The sequence below is a fragment of the Lobosporangium transversale genome (genome assembly GCF_002105155.1).
Source record: "Lobosporangium transversale strain NRRL 3116 chromosome Unknown BCR41scaffold_7, whole genome shotgun sequence".
Taxonomy (NCBI): Eukaryota; Fungi; Mortierellomycota; class Mortierellomycetes; order Mortierellales; family Mortierellaceae; genus Lobosporangium; species Lobosporangium transversale.
In genome coordinates, this window is record NW_019028985.1 from 157,153 (window position 1) to 176,549 (window position 19,397).

Below are 19,397 nucleotides of genomic sequence, written 5' to 3' on the forward strand. Positions count from 1 at the left end.
TTTATATGATTAAATGCTTTAAAATTAAGTGTAATGATGGAGAGTGAAATGAGAAGGGGTATACATGTGCGAATAGACCAAATTAAATGTAGTAGGAGTGACCATGAAATGACTAATGGAAGGGTTAGCAACTAAGACCTTTTAGAAATTCATAAATGTACTCTTGCGCCAGAATGGGTACCATACTAATGAGGAGCAAAACACTCCAAGCTATTAACCAAGAGATTATATTGATAAAAAAAAAAAAAAAATTAATCTCATAAACTTTTGATAATATCCGATACTCAAAGGCATCATCAACACTAAAGACTTTTGGACTTACAGTGATGCTAACGGAAATATTAACCATGTGCAAGGCAAACTGGAAACCTTGATCTGCATTGCTCCCTATGATTGCGAGGACACCTCGGACGCCAACACTTCCGGGTACCAATAATAGCACACCGCTCAGCAATGGAACATAACTAAGTTGTCCAGTCAATCGTCCATAGGCTTGCCCTGTAATACCAACAGCGAACGCAGCTACCGCTGGTGTTACATGAGGCTTCGCCGGCATAAAATAAGAGATCGTGAACCCGACAGCCGTCACTAGAGTCATACCAAGCCATTGACTTGGATGAGCATTGAAGACAATGTTGATTGACGTGGAAACAACAGGGAAAATGAGGAAAAGCCACCAGGGATTCACAGCATGTTCACAGGCAGAAGATGAAGGAGATACCGAAGAATCACCTCCAATCTAAGATATCAGGACAAAAAAAAAAAAAAAAAAAAAAAAAGTCTATTAGTCAAATGGATGGCATTCAGCAACGGCCAGACGAAGTGAAAGCTGACCAAACATGAATGACTTACAGCACCCCATATCTCTGCTCCAAGTGTTAGCCCGAATCCCAAGAAAAAAGCGTACATTAGGGCATAAAACATTCTGACTGCGCCAGAGACAATATTCCTTGAAGCCAGCTCCATGATCGCTTGAGTCAATAATAATCCGGGTAAAAGGACTACAATGCCGGCCAGTGCGACTGCAGAAAAGCATACTCGGTCTCCAAATGCCTTGGCAATAAAGCCGACCAAAATGCTCGAAGTCACTTCAAACACATTTCCATAGACAGGATACTTTGCGGCGACCACTCCCAATAGACCAACCAACAATCCACAAAGTCCTGCCAAAGCCGTATCTAACCAACTGCCATTAAAGGCCAAAGGTGCTACAAATGCAGCAGAAACCATCCAAGAGGCGACAGTGACCCAAACAGGGTAGTAGCCCTGTTCAGTCGTAACTTTTTCCAGCGCTTTATTCGCTTCTTCAGCACTCCTGCCATGCAGCACGTCCAATGCGATGGTGTAAACCTTTGAGAGTTTATTCATATCCATGCCCTGTGTGCACCGCAAATGCCTTGTGTCGCTCGTGTACGTCGCTGGGTCACTAAAGGAGATGGTCATCAAGCCAGGAAGGAGGGCAAAAGATGCATCGATATCCAGCTTCCTCGCCATTAAAGCACATGTCTCCTCGATCCTGTGTGTTGGCGCTCCGTATAGGATCAAAGCCTTAGCGACCATGATCAAGAAAGATTGACGTGTCAAGATATCGGCAATATCTCTTTGGATTCCTAAACTGGTGGACAATGTAGCAATACCTGCACCGGTGTGAAGTGCCTCCATCTCCTCCATATGTTCATGAGGGCCAAGTTTTGTAAGAGGGCCTGAATTGTTTATGGTTAAGGAAGGCTGAGTAGGCAAACGCGTTGTTGAGGATGGATCGCCTTCAAAAATTATAGAGTTTCGAGGAGATACTTTTGGTGTGGTGGTAACGGATGAAGCCAAATCTGCAAGTGAGTTGTTCTTGGAGGATGATCGATAAAAGGAACCTTTCTTTGTCTTTTTAATCTGCGGATGTTGAGCAAGTGGCCCAGATGATTTACTGGCTGTGCTTGGAGACCTTGAGGCAGTGGCGGCAGCAGCCTCATTCCTTTGCAACTTGAGGAGTTGACTTAGAACTCCTCCCTTTATTTTCCTATGACGCACTCGCCCTTCAGTAACAGGGCTGGCAATAGCAGAAGAATGACTATTGTTCGACTCAAAACGCCGCCTAGCCTCATTGCCTCGAGAGGATTGGCTCTCGTTGATGCCTGCCAAGGACCTAACAGGATCCATGGCCGGTGACAGAACGGGCTTGGGTGCAAATGATAGTGCGGCCTGAGGAGTACCGTCGTTGGTAGGACCGCGAAGGTCATTCGCTATGCCATTGACCAAATGATTAGCAGCAGTGCTATCAGACGGTTTACCCTTATCATTGCTATTATTGTAGTCATTATGGGTTTTGTTGTATTCCAGATCGGCCATGGTCAAGTCTTGCGGACGACGCTTGCCTGAAATTGCTCTTTTAATCGAGTTTAGGTTGAGTCCTATGTTCTTATTCGGTGGTTCTGCCTGAGAAGCATTGGCCCATGGTGAACGGGTATATGTGGTGTCAGCAGACGGTTTGCCAGACGAAATAGTGTCTAAAAGTGTGTGTGAAGGTCTTCTTCCGGATGCAGGTTGATCGTTCCGAGAGAGTGAGGGTAGTGGCACTGTTCCTGAGAAGGATCCAATAGGAGCATGATCCTCAACGGCTCGAGCAAAACGTTCAACACCTAGACTGAGTTTTCTGTACCCTGCTGAGGGAGATCCCTGGGGAGTAGGAACGGGAGTCTCCTGTGGGGTGCCTTCAGGAGTGAATAGATCCCTTGGTTCGGCAGAGGTTGTGAAAGCATTGGCGCTAGGGAAGGCAAAGCCCGAAGAGGCACCTGCGTTGGGTCTCAGAGGGGTGGGTGATGCAATGGTAGGTAGATCAATTCGATTTCTATTTCGATCTCTATCTCTAGGTGGAAGATGTTCGTTCAGAGTGGAGATATTGGTGTCATTGGTGGGAGAAAGATGTAAAGATGTGGAGTTGTCATGTTGGATCGAAGACAGCGTTGAGGAGGAAGGAGTGGAAGGATTGTCGGTGGAAGGAGAATCTACCTGAACGGTAAAGTCCCTAGAGTTGTCAGCCATTGGGCAGACAAGAATGAGTAGAGAGAATGAAAGACAATGAGAAAAGAATGAAAAAAAAAAAAAAAAAAAAAAAAAAAAAAAAAAAAAAAAAAAAGAGGAGAGGAGAAAAAAAGGGGAGAAGAAGTTTTTTAGAGAATGCTAGAAAACTTTTACTGTAAACAGTTGGATAAATGCAATATGGGCCATTGGAATGAACACACATCCGTGTGTAGTGCATGCATGACACAACATATTCGTATTGAGTCAAATCCAACGGAAAAAAGCCTTTCGTAAAAGGTTAGGGGGAAAAATGTGGAGCATTTTTCTCTTTTACATGTCTGAGTTTCTTTCTTGCATCTCTCTTACTTACTAAAACAAGTGGCAAAAAGATCGTCACTATGTTCTTTCCCGTCTATACTTTTGTATACAAATATTTCATGCTATCCACCCCCCCACACAAGGCAAAGAAACCGGATCTTATATATATATATATTTATACATACATCAAACCATTCCCTTCCAAATCTTTGATAAACTTCTCTTGACAGACCTTTATTAAATCATGACTCAAAGGCACCAGTAGCAAATTTAATGGCCGCCAGGATCCAGAGAAAAATGAACCAATAGGTTCTTTTACCTTTTTAACTTCTCGAAAGAAAATTCCTACTCAGCATTCTCTTTTATATATAAATATATATCTCTAACAAGGGCCAGAACAAAAAAAAAAAAGGGAGGGTATATATATATATACATGTATATCTCAATGGCTACCCCAGTCCTCCGTTTATGGAGTTGCACAAATCCTAATACTCATTCGCAACAAAAAGATCATATTCTTATAGGCAAGGTTCGAGCAAAGTGTCCTTCTTCCATTGCGCATTGCGACGCGTCATAGGGATTAGATTTGGAAAAAACTGTCCAGGCTCTGCACTAATAGAAAACCAGTCAAGGTCCAATTTTATTCAAAATAGACAAAAATGATCACACATTTCATAACTAATTATTATTTTTTTTTAAACTTTTAAGCCTTGGCCATTAGAGGGGACACTTCTTCAAATATCTTTAGGAAGAACTTGACCATGTCCGAGATCTCCTGTGTGCATGCGCTATGGCCCATTCCAGCATACGTGTGAAACTCGACCTTGTAGTTGTACATTTGAAGGAAAGCCACAGATTGTTCACCAATATCGTATTGCACCGTCTATTATTATCAATTGTAACATTTAGCAAACAGCAGATGAAGATAGTCTAATACAGCAACTAGACCATTAGATCATTTCCTTCTTTTTCTTCTGTGCTATAATAAAAATACCTTGTCAGAGTCACCATGGCCCCAAAAGATGGGCGTATTACGATTAGCGTCCTTGACCATGGTCATGACCTTTTCATGTAAAGGCATATATCCGCTAAGGGCCACTATTCCAGCAAGTCGGTGCTCGAACGTCAATGCGGCCAGAACTGCAGTGACACATCCTTGAGAAAAGCCCCCAACGATGATCCTGTCGGCTGGGATATTGGTCTGTGCAATCTCATCACGGATGAGTTGCATTACTTTATACGGGAGCAAAATTAATGAGCAAATTGAACAAAGTAGCATAACAAGTAAAAAAAAAAAAAAAAAAAAAAAAATCACAGAGCTTTTAGTCATCATTTTCACTTTTTTTTTAGTATTGGTGCAAGACTCGTTTGGAGGTTATTCATGATTAATTCTTACAACTTTGTTGCGACCGAATAAGCCCTGCTTCATCCTGCTTACGTCCACTTGCAGTAGCCACAATGACATCGAACCATGCAGGGATTAACTTTCCCCCTTGGATCGTAATTGGGATTGCAGGGGCAGTAGGGAAGATGAACTTGACGTGAGGTAGTTGTTTACTCCACTAATAAAAAGTAGAGAGAGAAATGATTGTCAATCTTTTCTTTCTTAATTGTTTTCCTATTGCATTTTATTTTATTACAAAAACTTACTTGCTCTCCAAAAGGTGCCCTGGACAATCAGATAATCAGAAAGCGCGGCATTCAGGTCAGGGGTAAGTCCAATAGTCCAATTGTCCAACTGTCCAATAAACAACAGAATATTGGCTGGCGTAGAAAAAAAGTAAAACAATTTTAATACTCACCATCCAGCTCCTGTATCGCCATACCCATGCAAAAAGATGACTGTTGCAGTGTGCTGTGCAGTAGGCCCCAGAACAACAGAAGTCAGCTTTGAGGGAGAGAGTGTCATCGCTTTATTTTACTCTACTTTATCCTATGGTTTAATGAAAGTACGGGAAAGAGTGGTCGGGTCGGCTTAAATTGAAGAAAAGAATGAAGAAAGGACAAAAGATGAGATCAATGAAGAGAATCAGCTTTTATTGAATGACTAGATGATGCCATTCCGGGTCATTAAAGCAGAGAAAGAGAGATGAAAGTGGAAAGGAGTAACACGTGCAAAAGCAATGTTCTCCTTGAATGTAAACCATGCAAGAGAGAAGGTACAGTGCTGTGCTGTTGAGTAACCTTGTTGTGCAACTGGAGCAAAGAGACAAAGAGAGCTTTTGAATCGAATTGAAATGAATTGGGGGTGGGAAAGAAGGCGTAGGACCTTTGGGCGTTTGACGCGTTGGTTCTGCCCAGGCAGGGGGGCAAAAAAGGATGAGATCTCCGATTGTAAATTTTAATAACAAAGTAACAAAGTACATGAAATAATAAGATCCATTTATACATGTATTTGTATAGAATATTATATAACAATCTATGAATAACATTGACGAAACTGTGGAGTAAAGCGTAGAACTGGAATAGAGAATAATTGATTATGCAAGCAAAAAGAAGCCTAAGAAAGAAGCATTTATTTCCATCCCATTGTGACATCGCTATTCTTCGCGTAGCGAAAGTGCAATTGGTCCAAATGATAAAGAAAAAAAAAAAGGCCCAATCTGCCACACATACCTCTAACACGTTTCTCGATTCCAAACACTTCAGACCATTTCATTCCATCCTCTCCATGCCCCATTCCAAAAAAAAAAAAAAAAAAAAAAAAAAAAAAAAACACCTTCAATTTGTAGTATAAATATATTTAGCACTCTGACAGAGAACTCTTTTTCTTTTTCTTTTTCTTTTTCTTTTTCTTCTATTTCTTCTATTCTTTCTTTTCATATCTTCTCGTTCATTCGACGTACCCTTTCAATTTTATAAACTCTCGAACACACGCCCTAAATTGTCCTTCGGTGAAATCGAAAAAAAGTCATGGAGCAGCTTACACCTTTATTGATGAACTTCCTTGAGGAGTACGGCCGTCCTCATGTTCAGGAAAAAGTTACTGAGGAACTGGATGAGACTAAGGTCGAGCTCAAGAGGGATATGCCCAACACAATGGTTGAATACATCAAGGACTCCGAAGCCAATCCCATCGTTTCGCAACTAGCCGATGTCATGGGCGACGATCTCTTTGAACGTGTCAAGAGTGTCACTGAATTCACAGTCGAAGCTGCCTCGGAGGGTATGGACCTGTTGTTAACCAACGGTGTCATGGGTATCGCTCGAAAAGTCCTCACACAGACCACGGAGGAAGAAGGTCAGGGTTCATTGAATCTTGACTTTTTGAAGAGTGGTAAAGAAGGCATGGTCTCGACAACCATGGCAGCATCTGCGCCTGTGATCAAGCAGGTCAGTACTAACATTGGCAATAAGATTAGGTAAGTTTCCCAACAGAAAAGAAAAGAAAAAAAAAAAAAAAAAAAAAAAAAACTGGGCTATGATAGTTTGTTATTAAAATTCCCACAGTTTGAAGGAGATGATTGGAATACAAAAAAAAAATTTAACAATCACATTTCACCTTCTTTACCTCAATCAAATCATGTTAAAAGCGCACACCTGCCAGCATCCATTGGAGGCGCCATTCAAGAGATGATTGATGAACACGGTGGTTCTAGTGGACTGTTGGGCATGGCTGCAGGTCTTGTTCTCAAGTTTATGGGCGGCGAGGAAGACGGTCCAGGCGAGAAAACTGTTGAGGGTGGTGGAGACGCAACGGATGTTGAAAAAGTTGGTGGCCACACAGGCAAAATTCAAAAAATGGTCCAGAAAATCTTGGCTCCCAAGGTCTTGCTCCTTATTCAACCCTATCTTCAGGATTTTGAGGCCAAGATGGTAAGGAAAATGTCATGATATCTTTTCTTAATTCTGGAAAAAAAAAAAAAAAAAAAAGCTGTAGTCTAAACACTAGTTTCTTTTCTTTTAATGTAATCATTCAAATCAATAGACAAAGTCCTTGGAAGGCGAGCTTCGTACCAAGCTTTTCTCTCCTGATTACATTAAAACAAAGGTGTTGTCTATGATCACCGGCCTTGGAGAGGGTGGAGGCTCTGGTTTTGGAGCTATCCTCGGTGCCTTCATGGGCGGTGGAGATAACGATGACGATGAGAAGAAAGGCGGCGGCGGTGGAGGCAATGTTGATGCGATGGGTCTCATCGGGAACTTGGCAACTCAATTCTTAAAGGGGAGGGATGACAATTAAACCTCTTTGCTTGAACGCAGAGAGAAAAAAAAAAAAAAAAAAAAAAAAAGTCAAGGCGGAATGCCATGTAGCATGTAGTGTAGTAAAGAAAAAAAAAAAAAAAAAAAAAAAAAAAGAGCGGTTGAACTTGTATATAACAGCCAACATAAAAATATAATTGAATATAACTTTTTTTATTATTAGAAGCTTTAATAACATTCTACCTGGAGATTGGACGTCGCATGCAGCACCAGACAAAGACTGACGGGATGAGCATCAAGCAGACCACAAAGGCTAACGTATTTGAAAGACCGTAAAGTACAAGAGTAGGTTCCTTGTTTGAATCTCCAATAGTTGAGTTCTTAATTCCACCTCCTGCTCCGGCAAGAATAGAAGACGACGGTGCAAAAGGGCCACGCGTTGTCCATGTCCAACGTGGATTCTGAATAGATGTTACTGTGGTGATAATGGGAACAAATGGGAGTGTGGCAGTTGGGAGCTCTGCCTCTTGCAATGGCGTAGTCGTGATTGGAAGTATCAAATCTGTAGGAAGGATGAATAGGGCCAGCATTGTTTGACAGCAAATATTAAATATCGGTGCACTAAAGAGTATGGGAGAGTAGGAAGAAAGAAAAAATCTTTCTTCAGACCAGTGTCTGTCTAACTAATGCACATTGGCGTGATTTTCTGGGTTGAGGAACAACTGATATATCTTTCAACGTTACAAAGATAATAGACCCCACCCACAAAGAAACTCAAAGACGATCGACAAAGGTAGGGTCTTCTCTTTGTGGCAGAAGCGCGTCAAAAAAAAAAAAAAAAACTGGTGTCACGTTACCAACGACCACATCGCCAAGTGCTCTCAGCTTCATCTTTCTCATCACAGTAGACAACCGTCATTCTACCATCCTTTTATTTTTTTTATTCTATTTCACAAACCATCCTCTTCTCACAAGGACAACTTTACGCAGACACAGTTATCAATGGGCGCATGGACTGTTCTCCAGGAGAGGTATGGGCATTACTTTCCGAGCTACAGGATTAGGATACCAGATATTAAACTGTGTTGGACCACGATTTCGCAATGGAACGACATCAACTAACAGTACTCCAATGAATAAATCAATGTTCTTTGTATAGGCAAGCAATGCTTCTCGATCCAGGTAAAGTCCCCCAATACTTTTTACAACTACAACAAACAAACCAGGAATAATAATAATAATAAAAAAATATTTTTATAAAAAAAAAAAAAAAAAAAAAGCTTTTCTCTTGGAACAAAATATATTGACGTGGATCATTACAGCAAAAGTTTAACACGCAAATCAAAATTAACAAAGGCATGCTTCGTAATATTCGCCATACAAAAAAATAAAAAAATAAAAAAAAAACAGCTATTAGGGACTGGGTCTTGTTGCCTATTATGTTGGTGATGGTTCTCGTTGGTGTTGTTCGTCATCAAGTCACCGTCCTCTTGAACGGGCCTCCTAGGAAAGCCGACCTCAAGTCTGCTCGTGAAACGTAAAGTCTTTGATCTGTATTTTTTTGCTTCAGAAATGATTCAATCATTGTCCATTTTTGTTGACAACTTTATTTCTTATTAAATACTCATGTATTTCTTCATAGTAAGGGCCTTCAGAGAGGCAGTATCCTTCGTGCGCACGGAAATCACTTGCCCGAGTACGCATTCGAGGCACGTAAGGCTTACTTGACAGAGGCCTTCGAGAAGGGCACATATTTGAAGGATCCAAAAGCAGGAAACAAACCCAAGGGCAATGTGATGCAGGATCCAGCCTATGTTGAGACTATGATGGATGGCATGAAGAAGAACATGATGAACATTGTTCCTCAGACCGTGATTATGGGCTGGATCAACTTTTTCTTTTCAGGATTTGTTTTGAGTATGCTTCCTTCCTTCCTTACATATATATATTCATGAAGTAAAAAGGAAAAAAAAGAGAAACTCTAGACTTACAAGTTTATTTTTCCGTCATTTTTCCTTGCGCGCATTTTTTTTTTTTAAACAGTCAAGTTGCCGTTCCCACTGACAATCCGCTTCAAGAGCATGTTACAGCGCGGAATTGAGACACAAGATATGGATGTCAGTTGGGTATCATCTCTTTCTTGGTACTTCCTTAACTTGTTCGGTCTTCAGAGTGTCTTTACTCTTATCCTTGGTAGTGGACATGGTATGTGAATATATTAATGTTTAGACATTAAGTCCAACTTTCTAATCTAGTCAGTATCCCGTTTTAAAGAAATCCAATACTAATATTGATTGAGTCTTTTGCAATTGATACTCTGCAAAAAAAAAAAAAAAAAAAAAAAAAAAGCTGCGGATGCCATGCGTGATATGCAAGCAATGTCAACCATGGGCATGGGTCCCGCTGCTGGTCCTCAGATGAGTCCAACGGGTCAACCCCAGGATATGCACAAGATCTTCTTGAGTGAGAAGGAAAACATCGAGTTGACAGAGCATGAGTGGGGACTGAATAATGTTGAGACCCGTTTGTTGGTCAAGTATGGAAAGCTCCCCCGTTCTATCCTAGTGGATCAGAAGAAGGCAAAAGCTGCTGCTACAAGTGTCAGTGGCCCATCAACGTCATCCTTATCATCTTCATCACCGGCAGCCGTTGCAGCAGCAGCGGCCGCTGCGGGAGGAAAAAAGAAGGGAAGAAGACAAGCTTAAAGATACTGCTGGAGAATGGATTAAAAAACAAGAAAAAAAAAAAAATGACGACGTCGCTGCTATTTTATTTTATTTTATTTTATTTTATTTTTTGATAGCTATCACTAGATTATTGAATACAATTCTACATAAAAACAGAAAGACTCTAAAAAGTTCATTTTATATATAATACTACTTTACTTTTTTTTTCTTCTTTTTTATTTGTTCAACTATTATATACTGCAACTACTTAAAGGCCGCGAACCTTATTAAAATTCTTGGTGATGGCCTCCATGAACTCACTTGTGGTAGCATAATGTTTCCTTTCCAACTTGCTGCCATGGATTGCCAATGCAAGATCCTTGGTGATGATACCTGAGACATCCACAGTATCAATGCAGGCCTTCTCCAGATCCAACGAGAACTTCTGAAGAGCCTCGTTCTGATCTAAATGAGCACGGTGAGCCAATCCACGGGTCCAGGCAAAGATGGAGGCAATCGGGTTGGTGGAGGTCTCACGGCCCTTCTGATGTTCACGATAATGACGTGTTACTGTTCCATGAGCAGCTTCTGATTCCATAGTCTTGCCATCGGGCGTCACTAGGACCGAGGTCATCAATCCAAGAGATCCAAAGCCTTGCGCCAGAATATCGGACTGAACATCTCCATCATAGTTCTTGCAAGCCCAAACAAATCCTCCAGAGGACTTGAGCCCCTGAGCGACCATATCGTCAATCAATCGGTGCTCATACCAAATCTTCTTGTCATCAAATTCCTTCTTGTAGTTCCTGATAATATACCAGATCATGAACAATAACAATAAATTAACAAATAAATAAACAAATATATAAATAAAAGTTAATAAAGCAGGGTATCAGTGTTATACAAGTTAATGATTGCTTTTCCAAATGATAAGATTAGAGTGCCTTACTTCTGGTAGATTGCCTCAAAAATGTCCTTGAAGCGTCCATCATATTTCTTAAGAATGGTGTTTTTTGTGCTGAGATACAAAGGCATGTTCTTGGACAATGCCATCTGGAAGCAGCTGTGAGCAAATCCAGTGATTGACTAGCGGAAGCAGGAAAAAAAACAAGGAGAATTGGTATATTTTGCCTTGATCATACTTGTGCATCGTATCGGATCCAAAAAAAAAAAAAAAAAAAAAAAAAAAAAATACCTCATCAGTATTATACATGGCCATTCCAACACCAGCGCCGTCAAAGTCGTAGACGACCCATTTCTTGGCTTCGCCTCCGTTTTTAGGCGTGAAAGTCATTTCGAAGCGGCCAGGACCTTCTGCAACAAAGTCAGTGGCTCTGTACTATGGTATACAAACACATACATACACACAAAAAACAAAAAAAGTTTAGAACAAATGCAGACAGATTGACTTTGTAAGAGTTGGTTTGACTGCTCATTTGTGACAGCTTTACCTGATCTCCAAAAGCATGGCGTCCAATGATGATGGGCTTCTCCCAGCCTGGTACGATTTTGGGTACACTCTTGAGCAAGATGGGTTCTCTGAAGACGGTTCCATTAAGGATATTGCGGATGGTTCCATTAGGCGATTTGTACATCTTGGTAAGATTAAATTCCTTGACACGCTGCTCGTCTGGCGTAATGGTCGCGCATTTAATACCGACATTATACTTCAAAATCGCCTCTGCAGCATCAATTGTCACCTGGTCATTTGTCTAGTTTTGCAATAGATGGCAAGGATAGAGAAATAGAGTAAAATGGTGGTCATAAATGATGGTAAGTACAACATCACTTTGAACATTCATAACCATATTCAATCAGAGATTTGTTCAAAGGAAGAGATTACCTTCTCACGGTGCTCGATACCCAGATCATAGTACTTGATATCGAGATTGACGTGTGGTAGGATCAACTATCTCAATTGGAAATTAAAATAGGAAAAGATAGAAAAGGGTCAGTTGTCGTCTTTCATTAATGGATATTTGGACATTTTCATCCATGAGGTCCCCTCAACGTCAATGGCTGTGCTACTGTTTGCTGTTTGTTGTAGCAAGTCTACCTTCTCCTTGATCGACTGCCAAATAATGCGCGTCATTTCATCTCCATCCAAATCCACCACAGGATTTGCAACCTGAATGCGAGAGTCCTTGGAGTCTAGATGGTGTTGTAGTTTGGATTGAGATGATCCATGATTGTTAGACAGACTTTAGACTGTAAGAGATAAAATAAAATAAAACTGGGGGTAGACTTGCATGCACGAGTGGCCTGTGAGTTTAGGGAGACCAAAGTGGCTGCTCTAGTGATAGAGAGGGAGCGACGAGCGGTAGAAGCGAGCAAGGACATGATGCGATTATTACAGTTGCGAAGAAAAAGCCTGAGGAAAAGAACCAAGAGAAAAGAGAAGAGAGAAAAGAGAAAAGGAGAAAGAGAGAATATCTGATAACGATCATAAACTAAACCATAACGAGAATGTGCGCGCAGCTGTCAGCCCAGTCATCGCGTGCGAAAACAGACAAGAGATCGTGACTAATCGTTGCGATTAAACTTCACTAATTTTCTAACATCGCGCTTCCAAAAAGAGGCTCCGATCTTATTTTTTTAATCCGTTGGGCCGGTGTCGTGGCCGGGTCAGATCCTTCTTCATAGACTATCTTATCCATCAGTGGCACTCTTAAAAACACCGTCTGTACTCATCTTTATTGGGGTAGATCTTTGTGTTACGAAAAGTTTACTTTTGTTTCCCCGTTCTTACAATACTTTTTTTTTCTTTTTTTTTAACCATTTCATGCTTACTGACGCTTATTGATACTTACTGAAATAAGATTCTCTTTATTCATTTGCATTTGCATTTGCATTTGGATTAATATCTTCTGTTGCTAATCTTTGTGTTTGCAATACCGCTATTGTTCTACATTGAGTTGTTGACGGAAATATTCATTTTATAGATGTATGACTTTGATTGCACACTAAGGTGAAGCTTGCCTTACATGAACCACATAACTAAGTTGAAACAATGAATTAAAATGGATTAGTCACAAAAAAACAGACTACAGAACTGAAGCCTCATCATCAAGCAAAGGAAAAAAAAAAAAAAAAAAAAAAATTACCCTTCTGTAGTTCTGGTTTGACAGGAAGATAGGAGCTTGCATCACCTGCATTAGACTCGCTCGAGGCATTGTCACTCCACTGTTCACTACGAGAATGGAAGCGTGCGCGTGCTGCAACAAGATGCGCGTAGTATGCAGGCGGGACCATAGATACAGTGCGTGTGCATCGTGCGTATAAATGGCAGATCTTGTATGTAAAGTCCTGCAGTTCGTCTGATGTGAACTTATTATCGTCATGTAGCACACAATAGTGAGCAGGACGCGAGGTACCTAGGAGACCAGCGTGACTTTGAAGATAAAAGTCGAACTCAAACGGATGTACAATATCCGTGTCAACCACCAATCCAGGTTTGCAGTTGCCGCCTCTGTCACCGTCCTCACGCTTCATAGGGAAGAAGCGTGCATGATGGCGCTTCTGGACAACAACAAATGTAATCTTAGGATTATATGTCGCCTCAAGACGCGTGCATGCAGTCTTGATGGCCTTCACCTCGGTATTCAAGACTTCTGCAAACTGACCCTCCGAGACACCATCACGGTAGAACAAAATGCGATCTGGTTTCCTTCCACAACTAGATGCAGAAATACAGAGACAAAACGCATCAAACAACCGAGCATGAGCATGTTAATTAAATAACAACAATAACAAGCAAATAAACACTTACGTCTGGAAGAAAGTCTTCAGCAGCTCAACCGCCATGTCACTCAAATCCACCATGTTCTCTGTTCTGGCATTCTGGACACGGACCGATGCAGCATAACGAGATGCGTTGGCATCCATGGAGGCGACCAGGGAGGCAATAGAGGGACGTACAGAGTCACCTATTATTTAATGAAGTTGGAATAGCGGATCAGTTAATAAAATATGCACCAATGACAGACTAATAAAATAAGCTTAAAAAACCTAATCAAAATCAATACCTGGTGGAGGATGAGAGACGTCTGCACCAAACAAGATGGTTGGTTTGCTAGTAAGGAAGGGCAGCATGTTGGGGGCAAGATGGGAGTTCATGCCACCAAGCTTGACGTTTATCTTGAGGCAGACATTTGCGCAGTACTGCTTCTTAGGGTCGCGAGTGTGCTTGGATTGAATACACTGCGAAGAGACGCCCAAAACAGTGTCGGTGACGCGCTTGATCTCTGCATAGAGGGGCACCCCAGTCGTAGGGAGAACACAGAGAATTAGTTGGGGCTGACTCTTGACAAGGTTACCAGCACGTTGCCAGACTTGTCTGAGGGAACCCTCAATGTTGCCATGGGGATTAGCGTAAAGGATTGGGGGGCTTTTGTTAGGAATAGTCATGCCCGTATCTGTGCACGTAGTGATCAGCTCTCGAATGAAAGCATTTAGTTGTGGTTGAGGAATGTCACGCTCCGAACCAAAGACAATAACACCCCAGGAACCAAGGGTAGTTCCTCTAGCAACCTTCTTGCCACGAAGATTCCAGGCACCGTCCCTGGGAACGAAGTTTGCCTCCTGGGAGGTGGGATGGTAAGAAATAGTGGGTGCAGGAAGAGTACGAGCTCTGACTGTAACCATCTCAGATGAGATCTTCATGCCGAAATCTTGCAAGAATTCGTTGTTGTTATAATTGAGGATCCTTAGGCCGTCCTTGATGATGTTAGCACGAACGTGGGGAGGCTGGCAGGTGAATTTGATCATGTCAGCTGTCTGCTTCTCATCCAGCTTTTTCATGTACCGTTGTCCCTCTACAACCGAGCATACTTCCAAGGGCAGCATGCTGGTCTTACCAACCAGAACACAAGGCAAGTTTGGGTACTGCAGCCTCTTGTCATATGTTTGTTGGAAATATTTCTCAATGGTAGTTTCGATGGGCTTGACGTTCGGATCCTCAGAGTCAATCGTAAACTTTGTTTGTCTTGCTGACGTTTGTGTCAGCTTAAAGATTTTGAACGAACGCTTAGAACGCTCGCGATGGTTTACAGTGACACGAAGTCCTTTGATCAACTTCTCAACCTTTGCCCAGTTGAGAGGAGGCGAAGTGCGATTAAGGTCACCTAGAATATTGGCATAAGTATAAAGAGTAAGTACTACCACCCACAAAATATAATATATGTTGTCTCTTAAATAAACTATAAAGCGAAACAGTTGTGCGTACTTGGACTACGGAGGTTTAAAGCCTTGATAACGATCTCGATAAGCGAGCCAGACTGGAAGAATGCCGTCGCAGACACATCCAAATTAATCATCATCTTGCCTAGAGTAATAGTGATGGTGTTAATATTATTATGAGCACGTGATGATTTGACTTAAAGCCATGCATGCAATAAATTACTAACCCGCTGTAGGTCGGGCCGACTGGTAGAAGCCGCGCCAAACATCCAATATACCGGCCAAGGGCTGCTTTCCATCTGGCGTGAAAAAAGAACGGCCAACAGTGGCGTAAAGCAGCGATGGCTTGTGACGAATCAGGACGTCCAAGGCCATGATACCCGTAAGAATGTTGTTGGTCATAGCAGACTTGCTTTGGAGAAACCGGTGCAACTCCTCAAGATTGATGGTCGCAACCTTCTTAACCTTGAACTTGAAAACAGGGATTTGCCTCTTAGAGTTTGGGATAACATCACCTGCAAGGGTCACCTAAAAAAGCAAAAAAAAAAAAAAAAAAAAAAAAAAACAATTACTATATTTAATATAGAATCGATATCCATAAAAAGAGAATAGCAATATACTCACATCGAAAGTGCGACTATCGAAGTTCAAGTCCTTGGGAGAGAACAAGCTCTTTCGGCCATCATAAACGGGACGAGCGCCACCAAGGTCTGTGTTGCCGTACGTGTTGATAAATTGATCGTAAAGCTTTCTGTTGACAGGCGGAGGCACTTCGGGGGTCACAGTTACATCGTAGTGGTACACTGTAACATTTGGCAGTTTGGTAACTTCGAAGAAGTTAGCACGGACGGTGATAGGTCTGCCAAGCTTACCCGTGGCGGGGCGTTTGACGAAATCGGTTAATTGCAATCCTGACATCTGATTCCAAAGCAGGAGATAAACAAATCGTTGTTACTAAGAGGCGTGTGAATTATGGAATGAAGAGTAATTCAAGAATAAAACTAAAAAAAGAGAGAGTGGATATGTGATGAAACAAAACAAAGGAGAGACAGACAATAGAGAGAAAGAGAGAGGGAGAAAAGGTGGTAGAACAACAGCCACAAGCCTTGAATACAATGTGTATATGAACGGTGGAATGAATGTGGATTATTCAGGGTGTGAAAGCATTCGTTTCAAAAATTACCTTTTCCACTTGATTCAACTAGGATGTCTGAATGGATGTTGATGAAAAAGAAAAAGAGAAACGGTAGATAATAAAAGTTTTATTCTTCGAGCAGCTGACATTTCGGGGTCAGCAGTTGGCTCATAATTTGCAATTTATCTTACTCATGTAAATACGAGACTTCATTTGGTAAGTGGCTTCTTTCTTTCTTGCAATTGGAGGGAATATGAAAAAACAGTCCGATGGAGGGACGAAAAACCGTTGCTCCTAGGCACAAAAGACGACAAAAGATCATCGTTCTTTGTCCATCCCTCTGTTCATTTCTGCCTCTGGGCCTTCCGTCTCAACACAATTAACTTGTTCACAACGCTTCCAACTATGGCTGCTGTAAGGCATACACCCTGCTTATCCTTGCTCGCTTTAAAATCAACAAGCATACTATGAAACCTCTCACAAGCAGCACTTGTTTTATTATTATTATTATTTTTTTTTTAAAAAAAAAAATCGATTCCGAGGAACAAAGTCACCTTGACCTGACAAGTAAAAAAAAAAAATGCTGCTTATTGCTCTTATATAGGAACAACCGACTCAGGAGGAGATGGCCGCTCATCGGAAGCGCCAGCAGGAGTTTGAGGAGGCTGCCCGTCATATTCAGACCATAGTAATGGGCCGATGAATATTTAACTATTGACGCGATATTCTTATATATAATACTCAATGGTCTAATTATTTTGTCAACTTAATAACGTGCCAATGCATACCATAGATCGATAACATTCGTCATGATCCCATGACGCTGCACAAGATCACTGTCCGCGGCGCGTCTAAGACCAGAGAGTCCTTCATGTACCGCATTCTCCAACCCACATTCGAGGCACGATCACTTCACGAAGTCATTGGTCTGAGTCGACAGGCTGTGCGCAGGATGGAACGTTTCGGGATCTTTGACGATGTAAAATTGCAGCTTGACAGTCCCAATGATCCTTGGCTGGCAGATCGTAAGGATCTTGTCGATTTAGGTATCTGGGTTAAGGAAAGCAGCCGACTTCAGATCAGGACCGGGACAGAGGCTGGGAACGCTGAAGCTAGCATGGTAATGCATCAACAACAATACATATCAAACTGTTTTTTTGGATCTATAGGAAAAACAAATCAAATAAGCAGACGCCTCGCTGGTATTAAGGAGACGCGAATTTATCGACTTATATATCTATTGCAATGACCTTTGTTTTTATATGTAACTAGTATGGAGCGATGACCCTCAAAAACGTCTTCGGCGGCGCTGAGACCTTGAGCACTAGCATGGCCTTCGGAACGCGTACATCATCTGCCTTCCAGGTACTTTCTTTACGAATATTGCAATACTCTGGGATAAAATAATTATAATAATTTACTCCTGCTAACAGCTTTGGATCGATGGCTACTTTTCATACAGTTTACGCTTGCCACTCCTGTTCTTGCAGACCCAGACAAAAATTTGTCAGTCAATTTCTTCAGTCAGGCTAGAAATAACACTCAATGGAGTTCGTATGAAGAAGAGTTGAAGGGCACCTCTTTGAAATATACCGTAAGTCAAAATTGCTGATCCATAGAAACGTTACATTGATGGTTCTCAGTTTCTTCATAGCTGATAGCTCTCTCTTTTTTAATGTAGACAATCAGTCCTCTCGGTTACCATGAGCTTGCATACGAAGGCCATTGGCGAGAAGTCTGTCGACCTTCTGAAAAGGCGTCACTTAGGTATCTTTTTTTTTTTTTTTTTTTTTTTTTTTGTATGGATAGTAAAGCGAGTACCATGAATGAAAGCGGCTGATCACTATTTTAATGCCGAAATTTTAACGCGTCGATGTACCCGACCTTTTGTAGTATTCGTGAACAATGCGGCCATAGTTTGAAATCAGCATTGACTCACATGTGGATCCACGACATGAGAGACGAGCCCTTGATGCCTTCAACAGGCCACTTGGTGCGAGTAATTCAAGAGTATGCTGGATTGGGTGGAGATGTTAACCATTTGCGCCAAGAGGTCGAGGCTCAAATCGCCCGCTCAAACGATGCAGGATATGTATGGACCATAGGAAAATGTAATCATTTTTCTGTAGTGCTCCTGTAATGCCATGCTCGGATACTAATATTGAATGTCTTTATTGTTGTTGTTATTGTTGTTATTGTTGTTATTATTGTTAGATTCTGTCCGCAACTGTAAAGTCAGGATACCTACACTCCTTGAATGGAAAGAAATCAAAGATTTCAGACCGCTTCTTCCTCGGAGGCCCCATGTCTGTTCGTGGTTTCAAGTCGAATGGGCTTGGCCCACGCGAAGGAGGTACAAGCAATCGATTCATAATTGGTTTTAGCGACAATCTTCCCTTTTTGCCGCTAGCTTTTGCTAATTTTGTGAACACGTTAATGTTTGGCCACCAATTGGTATTGAATAGACGACTCCCTCGGCGGTGACGCCTACGTGTCTGCGGGTGTCAGCTTATTGACACCATTCCCTGGTCTTACAACCCGAGATTCTTTCAAGGCCCACGTCTTTGCTAATGCAGGAACATTGGTCAGTGTTGAGCCAGGTCAGTCGGCCATGAAGACCGTAAATGACTTGACAAAGATTCCCAGTGTCTCAGTTGGAGCTGGTATTGTTTACCGCCATCCACAAGTTCGTATCGAGCTCAATTTTGCACTACCTCTGATAGCCACTAAATCGGATGCTATTTCAAGAGGATGGCAGCTTGGTCTTGGCATTAACTTTTTATAAATACTTAGTCAATCCTGTTGATAATATACAGATCAGCTAATGAGAAAAAAAAAAAAAAAAAAAAAAAAAAAGTACAGAAGAATAGATTGGATTCTTTCGGATTGTAAGCCCTCTACCCTAGATTTGAATTCAATAAATAAATAATAAAAAAGAGCAT

General features: G+C 41.5%; 8 protein-coding genes across 8 annotated transcripts; 3 read left to right on the forward strand and 5 right to left on the reverse strand.

The window, feature by feature from the left end:
* Positions 1–141: 141 nt before the first annotated feature.
* BCR41DRAFT_301576 (hypothetical protein) lies at positions 142–1,662 on the reverse strand (the record flags this gene model as incomplete). Its single annotated transcript, XM_022020631.1, has 3 exons — positions 142–210; positions 323–732; positions 840–1,662. 3 exons carry the CDS (start codon positions 1,660–1,662, stop codon positions 142–144), a joined length of 1,302 nt encoding a protein of 433 aa, XP_021884058.1.
* Positions 1,663–3,997: 2,335 nt separating this feature from the next.
* On the reverse strand, positions 3,998–5,554 carry BCR41DRAFT_348070 (Phospholipase/carboxylesterase). The gene is made up of 5 exons (XM_022023216.1): positions 5,136–5,554; positions 4,984–5,002; positions 4,730–4,895; positions 4,328–4,566; positions 3,998–4,216 (listed from the first exon to the last, which is right to left on the reverse strand). Exons 1-5 carry the CDS (start codon positions 5,240–5,242, stop codon positions 4,037–4,039), a joined length of 711 nt encoding a protein of 236 aa, XP_021884059.1. The 5' UTR covers positions 5,243–5,554; the 3' UTR covers positions 3,998–4,036.
* Positions 5,555–6,246: 692 nt separating this feature from the next.
* BCR41DRAFT_393491 (hypothetical protein) lies at positions 6,247–7,516 on the forward strand (the record flags this gene model as incomplete). The annotated part of the gene is made up of 3 exons (XM_022028566.1): positions 6,247–6,695; positions 6,867–7,149; positions 7,262–7,516. 3 exons carry the CDS (start codon positions 6,247–6,249, stop codon positions 7,514–7,516), a joined length of 987 nt encoding a protein of 328 aa, XP_021884060.1.
* A 199-nt stretch (positions 7,517–7,715) lies between these two features.
* On the reverse strand, positions 7,716–8,066 carry BCR41DRAFT_393492 (hypothetical protein; the record flags this gene model as incomplete). Its single annotated transcript, XM_022028567.1, has 1 exon — positions 7,716–8,066. One exon carries the CDS (start codon positions 8,064–8,066, stop codon positions 7,716–7,718), a length of 351 nt encoding a protein of 116 aa, XP_021884061.1.
* A 285-nt stretch (positions 8,067–8,351) lies between these two features.
* BCR41DRAFT_348073 (integral membrane protein DUF106-domain-containing protein) lies at positions 8,352–10,233 on the forward strand. The gene is made up of 6 exons (XM_022023217.1): positions 8,352–8,507; positions 8,636–8,658; positions 8,887–9,013; positions 9,119–9,393; positions 9,520–9,681; positions 9,826–10,233. The coding sequence occupies exons 1-6, from the start codon at positions 8,479–8,481 to the stop codon at positions 10,179–10,181; spliced, it is 972 nt and encodes a 323-aa protein (XP_021884062.1). The 5' UTR covers positions 8,352–8,478; the 3' UTR covers positions 10,182–10,233.
* Positions 10,234–10,370: 137 nt separating this feature from the next.
* BCR41DRAFT_348074 (isocitrate dehydrogenase [NADP]) lies at positions 10,371–12,568 on the reverse strand. The gene is made up of 7 exons (XM_022023218.1): positions 12,392–12,568; positions 12,199–12,293; positions 11,986–12,051; positions 11,594–11,854; positions 11,338–11,481; positions 11,092–11,228; positions 10,371–10,948 (listed from the first exon to the last, which is right to left on the reverse strand). The coding sequence occupies exons 1-7, from the start codon at positions 12,480–12,482 to the stop codon at positions 10,411–10,413; spliced, it is 1,332 nt and encodes a 443-aa protein (XP_021884063.1). The 5' UTR covers positions 12,483–12,568; the 3' UTR covers positions 10,371–10,410.
* Positions 12,569–12,940: 372 nt separating this feature from the next.
* BCR41DRAFT_319003 (Piwi domain-domain-containing protein) lies at positions 12,941–16,532 on the reverse strand. Its single transcript, XM_022021334.1, has 7 exons — positions 15,945–16,532; positions 15,548–15,848; positions 15,367–15,465; positions 14,168–15,265; positions 13,912–14,068; positions 13,247–13,818; positions 12,941–13,139 (listed from the first exon to the last, which is right to left on the reverse strand). The coding sequence occupies exons 1-7, from the start codon at positions 16,236–16,238 to the stop codon at positions 13,123–13,125; spliced, it is 2,538 nt and encodes an 845-aa protein (XP_021884064.1). The 5' UTR covers positions 16,239–16,532; the 3' UTR covers positions 12,941–13,122.
* A 223-nt stretch (positions 16,533–16,755) lies between these two features.
* Positions 16,756–19,292, forward strand: BCR41DRAFT_348079 (surface antigen-domain-containing protein). The gene is made up of 9 exons (XM_022023219.1): positions 16,756–16,869; positions 17,060–17,143; positions 17,249–17,575; positions 17,728–17,820; positions 17,918–18,049; positions 18,137–18,222; positions 18,349–18,547; positions 18,670–18,808; positions 18,921–19,292. Exons 1-9 carry the CDS (start codon positions 16,861–16,863, stop codon positions 19,238–19,240), a joined length of 1,389 nt encoding a protein of 462 aa, XP_021884065.1. The 5' UTR covers positions 16,756–16,860; the 3' UTR covers positions 19,241–19,292.
* The last annotated feature ends 105 nt before the right edge of the window (positions 19,293–19,397 follow it).